The sequence below is a fragment of the Oncorhynchus nerka genome, linkage group LG23 (assembly GCF_034236695.1).
Source record: "Oncorhynchus nerka isolate Pitt River linkage group LG23, Oner_Uvic_2.0, whole genome shotgun sequence".
Taxonomy (NCBI): Eukaryota; Metazoa; Chordata; class Actinopteri; order Salmoniformes; family Salmonidae; genus Oncorhynchus; species Oncorhynchus nerka.
Genome location: NC_088418.1, coordinates 24,491,852 through 24,502,805, shown reverse-complemented (window position 1 = coordinate 24,502,805; position 10,954 = coordinate 24,491,852). Strand labels below are relative to the sequence as shown.

General features: G+C 39.5%; 1 protein-coding gene across 2 annotated transcripts; it reads right to left on the bottom strand.

The window, feature by feature from the left end:
* Positions 1-358: 358 nt before the first annotated feature.
* On the bottom strand, positions 359-10,552 carry si:dkey-220f10.4 (tubby protein homolog). Of its 2 annotated transcripts, none has more exons than XM_065007981.1 (12): positions 10,292-10,552; positions 9,697-9,902; positions 9,189-9,431; positions 8,764-8,904; positions 7,900-8,046; positions 6,389-6,558; positions 6,001-6,162; positions 5,733-5,845; positions 5,427-5,541; positions 5,209-5,307; positions 4,856-5,027; positions 359-4,630 (listed from the first exon to the last, which is right to left on the bottom strand). In XM_065007981.1, the coding sequence occupies exons 2-12, from the start codon at positions 9,839-9,841 to the stop codon at positions 4,497-4,499; spliced, it is 1,641 nt and encodes a 546-aa protein (XP_064864053.1). In that variant the 5' UTR covers positions 9,842-9,902; positions 10,292-10,552; the 3' UTR covers positions 359-4,496. The 2 variants fall into 2 exon arrangements, with proteins under 2 accessions (XP_064864053.1, XP_064864052.1); XM_065007980.1 differs by having other exon boundaries at positions 9,697-9,853.
* Between the last annotated feature and the right edge of the window lie 402 nt (positions 10,553-10,954).

Sequence of the window (10,954 nt, the reverse complement as noted above, 5' to 3'; positions counted from 1 at the left end):
GAATGCTAATCACTAACAACGTCTGCTAAATTCGCTGCTCGGTTTTGCTTGTTCACAGCAGGTCATTTCATATGGAATTATCAGACACGCTCTCGTATTGTTACGTCACCAACATTTAGAGAATAAAGACTTTACATGGCAGCCATTCTAAAACCTGACCGAACTCCCTCTCTATATGGCTCTGATCTAAACTTGTGAATTGACTACTTATTTTTAGGGATAAGAGTTTTTCCTGACCATGTGACCTCACCAGGAAATACTCCTGTCCTAAAGTGTGAGAGATTAGTAATTGACAATAATAGGTAATACACCTTTTTTTTTTTTTTTTATTTTTTACAGGGAGGCAAGAAAAATAAACTAATATCCTCACCATACAGCAAGCAAACTGGGATAACTAATATAACTTGGGCCTAAATCATGGTAACCTAAGTTTGTGAGCAACTTTCACTAATCAAGTGACAAGTTTGTGGCAGAGGAACAGTAGAGGTTATTAGGAAACACTTTTATCGCACAGGAAGATGCTTATAAATGTCTTCAGTCATCATTGCCAATATTATTGTCAGTTCAAAGTAAACATCATTAACACAGGAAGTGTGTTTCTTTATTGAGAGGAAAGGCATCTTTTAACTCCGCAGACAACGTCTAAAGTTAGTTTTGGTATAAGGTTTCACTCAGAAACAGAATTGATAGATCAGAAAACATGTTTTGTGGTCAAATTAATTTACCACAGGGCTTAACTGTGGCCTATTCTTATATCTGTGAAACTCAATTGCTCTCTGCGTTCAGCAATACAGTAAGTGCTGAAAGCTTGACTGTTATCGCTATCGAAATTACTTTTGTAATTGTTGTGCAAGAGGAGAAATCATGAGTCATTGGTTTTATCTACATCTGAATCTGCTGGATGTAGTGTTTCCAGATCAGCAGTGAAGATTGGTATATTCATTAAGTTCTTTGACTAAAAGTATTTCCGTCCTTGACTGCGATAAAGAGACCAAAAGGAGATAGTGGGGAGAGAAGATACTAACTTCCTGTACAAAAACAACATCAACACAGATTAATGGGTTTACAAGATGTTTTATGCCATGGCTATAATTTAACACATTTAACACATTTGTCCCTAGAAATGTGTTCATTTACAGGTAGAAATGCATTCAACATCCACTGAAGTAGCTAGCAAGTTTACTAGATAGCTACAGTAGTTGCCTTGGTAACTAAACAAACAGACTTGCTTGTTTAGATCATTGGTTCTCAAACTGTGGGGCGCGCCCTGCCTTTTTTTAACGGAACTCAGTCTGGCTTTAAATTTTCTCTTGAAAGTTATAATAGTAGAATGCACAAGGTGTAATTTTGAAATTGGGTAATGCATCAACAGTTTTGCTCTTGTCAAACCAGTCTTTGCATACCTTAGAGAGCTATAATGTGTCAGAAATGTCCAGATCAACTAGCCCATGTCAGCTAACGTTTTTTTAGGTAGTTTTTTTTAGACCATACATTCTGTTGTAATGTTTGAGTCAGTCAAATATCACATGAATGCACATTAGACATGGCAAAATTTATAGAATTGCATGAAAAGTAGCTTTAAAACTGCTAAATGTTCTCTGCATCCCATGAGAACATTTTTATAATTTCAGGAAATAGACTTCAAACTTGCAAAATGTTCTCTCCACCAACAATAGGGGTGTGAATAGTTTGTGTCATGAACAGTGCTTGTGCCCATAGAAATAGACGTGGCTGAAAATCGAATTCATCAATGCCAATAATGTTTTCAATTCGACCTTTGCCTTCAAAAGCAGCTCAAACATAGAACATGTAAGGATGAACTATAGCCATTGAACGCTACCGTGCTGATATACCATGCATTACAGGAAAATAATGCACGCTCTAAATTGTCCTTCAAGCCAATCAGAAACAAGTATTCAACAATGCCGTAGTATAAAAATGATTAATCAACATGACAGTTTTATACATCAGTAAACATTCTATCAATAACAATTTATGGCAAATTCCACATCATTATCTTAAATAGAGTCTCTTTGCAGCTTCAGGAATCCAGACTAATTTCCTGGTGGCACCGGTGCTACTTACATTTTAGGTTGGTGGCACCAGCCCATAATTTGGTCGTACCAAACTTGTTGCAGCATTTGGTCGTACCAAACTTGTTGCAGCATCACGCAATAGGAAAAAATGACCAGCCATTTGAAAAAGACGTTCACAGTGCTACTGAGATGATATGATTCAGAAAAAGCTGTCTTAAGATGAATGCACAATCTGTAAGTCGCTCTGGATAAGAACGTCTGCTAAATGACTAAAATGTCAACGGAAAATGGAACATGTCCAAGCAGGAATGCATGATCAATATATTTTGACATGCACCTTAAACCAGTGATTGTCATGAATGGGTTGACATTTAGTCTATTGTTGCTATATTTTACTCTCAAAATAGGGATCCAGAACTGCAGATTTCTTCTGTTAAATAGATATAAATTTGCTTGCATCTATTGTGTGTACAAATATCACATAGGCTAATTAATTTGTAAACTCAAAATGCATTAGTTAGATAGCTAAATATAATATGCCGGTAGTTAGTTGTGTAATTGATTAATCTAACAGTAATTGTAATTTCCTAAAAACTTTGCAGCCCAAACAACTACCTCTTTCCCTACTGTATTTAATTAATTTATTTATTTTGCTCCTTTGCACCCCATTATTTTTTATTTCTACTTTGCACATTCTTCCATTGCAAATCTACCATTCCAGTGTTTTACTTGCTATATTGTATTTACTTTGCCACCATGGCCTTTTTTTTGCCTTTACCTCCCTTATCTCACCTCATTTGCTCACATCGTATATAGACTTGTTTATACTGTATTATTGACTGTATGTTTGTTTTACTCCATGTGTAACTCTGTGTCGTTGTATGTGTCGAACTGCTTTGCTTTATCTTGGCCAGGTCGCAATTGTAAATGAGAACTTGTCCTCAACGTGCCTACCTGGTTAAATAAAGGTGAAATAAATAAATAAATAATATATAGGCCTATGCAATCACCGCAAATGGCAGATGTGTGCTTCCCGCACTCCACTCCGTATATCTAAAAGATATAGCCTGCCAGATAGTTTGGTTAAAAACTGTGCTTAAACAGCCAATATTGAGACTTGAGAAATAAATGTAATACCTTTCAGAAACCTTAGACCCTCCTCTCTCCAACAGCCACAACAGCTTCTAAACTTTTATTTTCCCACAATTGAATTTTGAAATGTTACAATCAGAATGCATTTTGCTCTCCAACTAACCCACATGGGAGCAGCAAGGGAGAAACAAGCACAGGGCGGACCTGACTATTTCATTCAGGGATCAGAAAAATGGTGCACTTTAGATCTGACCAAATCGTGGTTTTTGCCGCCCCCCAAATAGAACATTTTGAGAGAAGTGAAGTGACCAGCTAGAAATGGCAGCTCGCACCGATGCAACCAATTCAAATGTAACTCGCAAAGCCAAGTCAAAGCCCAGATAACAAATGTTGTTTCTGGGAACGTTTTTGGGAAGGTTATTTTTCTAAGAACCAAAGGAGAACCTTTAGGGAACGTTATGGAAACGTTCGCTGGGAAGATCTCAAAATGCGACTAAATGGTTGCAGTCTCGAGCCCTGCAGCTGTCTTGTTACACTGAGTATACAAAACATTAAGGACACCTGCTCTTCTCATGACATAGACTAACCATTTGAATCCAGGTGAAAGCTATGATTCCTTATTAATGTCACTTGTTAAATCCACTTCAATCAGTGCAGATGATCCCTGTGTGTATCAAGAATGGTCCACCGCCCAAAGGACATTCAGCCAACTTGACACAACTGTGGGAAGCATTGGAGTCAACATGGGCCAGCATCCCCGTGGAATGCTTTCGATACCTTGTAGAGCCCATGCCCTGACGAATTGAGGCCGTTCTGAGGGCAACAGGGGTGGTGTTCCTAATATTTGGTATACTCAGTGTATGTTGCACATATGAGATTATGTGGAATGTAGAAAAAACTGGAAAACATGAATACGTTACACTTTGATAATGTGGAGCGGAGCCTTAAGACTGCAATCAATATTAAATAAATTCATTGGACATATTTCTTATATATATTTCTTATAAAAATGTTTCAGTTCAAATATGATCAAACAGCCTGCACAAAACAGGTATGCTGTGCAACATTGTCATTCTAGTGGTTACATCTACCAGACATCTAAGCACAATATATAATTCAGAGGACCTAGTTGCTGTTTTTCAGATAACATTTAGTCATATGTGTTCCTTATTGAGACTGAATCATAGCCTATTCTCAATGACGTTGATTAGTCTAAAAAATACTTTCTGTAATCTCAGGTGTTGAAAAATATCAAACACTTATCCAATACTACCTGGAATGCACATTGACAATTAATACTGTGATAGAATTGTAATGGTAAGCCATTAAGGCTCTGCTTCTGCTTGATTGAGTTGTCCACACTTGGTATCACTCACAAGCCAGTTTGCCATCGAAGGAGGAGAGCGTGATGGCGAAGGCCTGCAGGGGACACATAGGGAAGCTATAGTCCATGGAGAATACGTCCTCTGCCACCCGACCAAACTGCATCACAATGTAGTCCTCTGGAAGGGAGTGTAATTGTCCCATAGTCAGCAGGGTGGTGGGGAGTTGGATAGCAGTACATTATAAAAGGGTTAGTTGGCATTGGAGGCGGGTGAATTAAGTGAATTAAGGCATTTTTAAGCCACTACATGCAGAAATATAGAAAGGGTATTCTAAGACAGTTTATAGCCAATCGGGCGGCCTAAAGCACCTCTATTTCTCAGCAAACAATGGCTCTATCTTACCGTTGTCAGGGTGAACGATTTGGAAGTTTTTGACGGAGGCCTGTGTGACTCGGCCGTGGAAATTGAGAACGTAGGACTGTGTCTGTTCATTCCAGCTGGGGGACTTGTTCATGAGGCACACTAGGTTGTCAGTGTTACCATTCTCATAGCGGGAGAGCAGAGACTCTATATCCTGAGAGATAACAGTAGATGAAGGAGAGAGTGGTAAACAGACTGGCCGTACCATATCTTTATTTATATAGGTACTCATTCTATTCTCTTATTCTATTCTGCATCATATGTATTGGTTTAGTGGCCTGATGAATTTAACCTTAGGTCTCAATCTCAGGAGTCTTAGGTGTCGATAAACATACACTTTTTGGACGAATGCACACTCTCTCATCATTCTCCATCATGCCAGGAATAACCACCGTCATTTTCCTGGGGCCTTTGAAACCTAGAACATTCTTCTCCTGAAAGACAAAAATACAGAAGAGAAGGTCATAGTTATTGGTCGGATTAATTTTTTTATCAGGAGGTAAAAGCCTCTTAAGGAAGTCATTGTAAAGATGTAAAATTAGGTTTGACTCACATAACAGATTGCGGCAAGCTCTTGCCGAACTGACTCACACTCTTTGACGAAAGGCTTCTTATCTGGGTTATCCCCGCCGTCAAACACTGTGAATTTGGTGCCTAGCACATTTGATCTGAAAGAGATTGATCATACGATTTACATAGTACTGTGAAGTTAAACAGAAGAACGGGACAGATGGACACAATATATAAACAGACAGACAGAATGGAAAAAAATACTAAACATAATTAAAAGTTGGTCACAAATGTTTTTTTTGTTTTTTTAAAAGTATGGTTGAACATAGATCGGTTGGGGGTTAGTTACCTTAGTTTGCCTATATAACTGTCTGTGTCTCTGGAAAGTTCTGTTGGATCAATGGAAATGAGATAATTGGAGGTTTTGCACTTCTTCCTCTTCCTGCCTGCCATTAAAAACACCTGAGAGAGGTAGAGAGAAAGAGGGGTATTAAGGGAGGATGGAGGGAGGAATCAAGAATGGACAATGAGAAAACAGCAGTTACATGAGTGCAATTATTCTGATGATCAAACTGACATAAAGGCTGGCCAATCACATACTTCTTTAGCACCCTTACCCTCTTCCCATCCTCCTTCTCCAAATGGAGATAGTAAGTGGGGTACATTCCTTTCTCCACGCCCCGCCTGTCCCGAGTGATTCTGCACTGGATTGTCGTATCTCTAGGGGCTGGATGCAGGGCAAACTTTTCAAGATCTTCAACTGAGACAGGAGTTGTCACCTGAGAGACAGAGACAGGAAGGAAATGGGAAGGGTAGGGAGAGGGAAGGAGAGACAAGAAAGAGGAAGAGATGGGAGGAAAGGATTTTTTTTCAGACATAAATTGTCTGAATGAAAGAGATATTTCTAAGGTAATGGCTACCATATCTAGGTTAAAGGGAAAATGGTTCATTTCTAAAATGGACAAACACTGTTCTTTTAGAGTGACGTTTTTATCACACTCTTACTCTTCCAATGTTGTCGTCGCTGTCTGAGGTGTCTTGCTGCCTGTAGTTGGAGTTAAGCAGTGCGAGATTGGCTTTCTCAGCTTTTTTTGTCTTTTTTGGAGTTTTCTCTTTTTTCTCTCTTTCAAGAATTTCATCTTCCTCCCTCTCATTGTCACTTATTTGGCACCTTGCTGTAGCAGTGGAAACAACATATTCAAAGTTATTTCATGTACACAAAAGGGAAACTCTTTGCAGTATAACGGATGATCAGTTTATTTTATACCGGTAATTGTACACTGAACAAAAATATAAACACAACATTTGCCTCATGCAGTGCGACATATCTCCTTTGCATAGAGTTGATCAGGCTGTTGATTGTGGCCTGTGGAATGTTGTCCCACTCCTCTTCAATGGCTGTGTGAAAATGCTGGATATTGTCGGGAACTGGAACACACTGTCGTACACTTCAACCCAGAGCATCCCAAACATGCTCAGTGGGTAACATGTCTAGTGAGTATGCAGGCCATGGAAGAACTGGGAAATATTCAGCTTACAGGAATCGTGTACAGATTTTTGAGACATGGGGCCTTGCATTATCATGCTGAAACATGAGGTGATGGCGGCGGATGAATGGCACGACAATGGGCCTCAGAATCTCGTCACGATATCTCTGTGCATTCAAACTGCCATCAATAAAATGCAATTGTGTTCGTTGTATGTAGCTTACTGCTGCTCATACCATAACCCCACCTCCACCATGGGGCACTCTGTTCACAAAGTTGACATCAGCAAACTGCTCGCCCCCACATAATGCCTTGCACACTGACTGCCATCTGCCCGGTACAGTTGAAACCAGGATTTATCCATGAAGAGCACACTTCTCCAGCATGCCAGTGGCCATCGAAGGTGAGCATTTGCCCACTGAAGTAGGTTACGACCCCGACCTGCAGTCAGGTCAAGACCCTGGTGAGGATGACGAGCACGCAGATGAGCTTCCCTGAGACAGTTGCTGACAGTTTGTGCAGAAATGATTAGATTGTGCAAACCCGCAGTTTCATCAGCTTTCCGGGTGGCTAGTCTCAGCCGATCCGGCAAGTGAAGAAGCTGGATGTGGAGGTCCTGGTCTGGCCTGGTTACATGTAGTCTGCGGTTGTGAGGCCGGTTGGACATACTGCCAAATTCTCTAAAATGACGTTGGAGGCGGCTTATGGTAGAGAAATTAACATTCAATTCTGAAAAAACTGCACATTTTAGAGTGGTCTTTTATTGTCCACAACACAAGGTGCAACTGTGTAATGATCATGCTGTTTAATCAGCTTCTTGATATGCCACACCTGTCAGGTGGATGGATTATCTTGGCAAAGGAGAAATGCTCACTAACAGGGATGTAAACCAAATTTGAGAGAAATAAGCTTTTTGTGCATATGGAACATTTCTGGGATATTTTATTTCAGCTCATGAAATACGGGACCAAACCTTTACATGTTGCGTTTATATTTTTGTTCAGTATACCTTGCAAACGTATGACTCACATGTGTTGAGGTGTTGTTTTTTCTTGGGTGTTCCTGGGATGGGGCTTTTTGACCAATCCTTTCTCTCACCATCACTGTCCCATTCTGGCGTCTCAAACTCTACTACGGAATCTATCTGAATAGCTGGAGACTTAGTGATAGTGTTTGCTGGAAATTGAGAGAAATATAAAAATATGGTAATGCTGAAAGGTAGTAATGAAATGTGTTATAAAATATTTTGTGTTGCTCTGCATATTGTGTAAAGTATGTAGCTACAGCATCCAAATAACTTTGCAGTCAGATCAACTTTGTTCTGAATATGTTTTGTTTTTTCTGGAAATCATATCTACTAGTTAGTCACAGGAAACAGATTAAAGCAGCCTTATGTCATGTCTTTACAGAACATGAAGAGAATGAGTTATACAGTACATAACTTTGGGTACTTTTTAAGGTTAGTCCAAGTGCATTGCTGATAGTTCTAGAGTACATCAGTTTGATAGGACGACAACAAACATGCTTGATCAATGGGTTATAGACATACACCTTGCCCTCCTGAAGAGGATCAGAATACCTGGGTCTATCTGGCTCGGTTCCGTACCCGATGCCCACTGAACAGGGCAGTCAGGCTATCGTGAGCCATTTACTGTTTGCCCTTTCATAGCACAACAGTGGCATTGGAGCCAAAGTTATGTCTCAAGGGGCCAAGGCCTACAGATGCCTTTAGCTGTAACTCACATTCTTCTATAAAACACAAACCAATGACAAAGCCTTCAAAACCAAGCCTTCTGAGCAAGCATTTGTAACCATGTCTGTGCACATCTCATATACGGTGGCAGAGGTTATCATCACACATTCAGCATTGTGTATGACATTTGTATCTCTTACCCTCTTGTTCATCAGTCTTGTTTTTTTTCTCTTTACTTGGAGTGTGTCCTTTCAATTTGTCCTTCTTTGTTTTTTTCTCTCGCTTCTCCTTCTCTTTCTCCTTCTCTTTCTCCTCTCCCTTATCCTCATTCTGTTCTAACTCTAAAACATAAGACAGAATAGTATTTTTTACTACATTTTGAGGAGGACCATCTTTCTATTCCTCCTTGAGGAAGCCTCCTCTGACAAACAATCAAAGATACGCACACACACACAGCAAACACACAGCATAAATACACAACCCACACACACACACAATATCCTGTATGTGTCATGTGTGTGTGTTGTGTATTTTTGCTGTGTGTTTGCTGCTGTTTTTGCTGTATGTGTGTGTGTTTGTGTGTGTGTGTGTGTGTGTCATATCTCATAGGATAAAATTATCTCACGTTTTGCTTGCGCCTTCTCCTTTTTCACACCTTTCTCTTTCTTCTCCTTCTCTTTCTTTTTCACTTCTGCTGGGCCTTCATTTTCTGTACTAAGTTTAGGCTTTGGCAGGCTGTCAATTTCCACGTCCATAGTTTTGGTGATGATGGGTTTCTCGGGGGGCATCTCATCTGTAGCATCAGTGGTTTTTAGGCTGAGCTCTCCCAGAGTAATTTCCTCCAGTGGGTTATCATGGGCTTCTTCAGCTGAAGAGTATAACATGGCCATTACAAGTCAGGCATACAGTACTAGATGGTTATTGGTAAATGATGTACAACTAATAGTTCTCGCCTACATCTTGACAGAGGTTGTAACCATTCAACAATATTTTATTCTTGATAAGAATGGTGTCAATATGGGGATATGTATTTGTAAGGCTGATTAATGCAGCCAACACAGTTGTGTGACTGTTCTGTGGTTCAGTATACTGTATTGTGAGAGTACTATACATTGAATGTTCATATCACCAACCATTTAAGGAGTTGTTGCTCTGGGATTGAGTAATCAACAGGTCTGTGTCATCTGCTCCAGTCTTCTGCTTGCTTTTCTTGGGTCGAGCGTCCCTATTGGCTGTGACCATTTGGGTATCGGCCCTCCTTCTCTGCTGCTTCTTCATCAAAAGTGAACGCTGAGGGAGATTCTGGGCTTAATCTTAATTCCAAGATTGCATCAATGTTCTGCCTCTCCATCGGGTTCAAAAACACAACAACCACTTGCATCACTTTCAAAAGAAGTTGACCTATTTCTTTGATTAGTTACCCTTTCATATAGGTTAAGAGTTAATTCTTATTGTAAGATTGTCATGTTTCATCTATACCACTAAATGTAAAATGTTACATTGTTTCAATATTCACAATTTAAACCACACATGATTTTCTTTCGAATAGGTTAATAAATTGAGGTTTATATAGACTAGTATCTAGAGAGACTGGTTGCTTTTATTTGGCTTATACACTGGATCTGTAGACCACATATTTGGTGACATTTGCCTTTATTACACAATATTGCCACGAATGTCAGTTTAGAGGAAGTCATCTGAATTATAGTACCATTTTGATTTCCTTACCTGATTGTCCAGCTTTAGTTGACGCAATTCTGGGTCCTCCATGGCTAAAGTAATTGTACTGTAAATAACACTCCAATAGGACCGCTAATGACCGTCTGCTGAGGAGAAGATACCACACTATCGAAATAGATTTACCTGGACAAATGGTCAGCCTGCAGACAAATAATACAACTAATGCGCACAGACAGATTCTCAACGTAAAAACATGAAACGTGTTTCATTCTATCTCTCTCTCTCTCTCTGTCTGACATAAGCATATGCACCTGCATGCAACAGAAGGTAAAGTGGATTAAGAGGGATAATGTTCTTAAACTCCATGGCATAGCACATGCAGTATGGACTGGTGAGTGGTGACCAGTGACAAATAACATTGAGTCATTGAAAGAGTCATGTTTAATGTGTAAGAAGAAACATAAATGCATTAAAAAAACCTTGCATAATGTGTCATGCATTTGATATATAACTTATTTCACATACATCTATACGAAAAGTAGGCATATTAATTGATTGTAGCCTATTATTAATTTGCTATAATGAAGCAAAGACATCCCTATAGGCTATTGGTCTTCTATTTCTATGATACTTCAAACGAATTACATTGCTACCGCACAGAAGCAGCGAAAAGTATTTATTTCAAGCTTTTGTGCTTGATTGTATTATGAG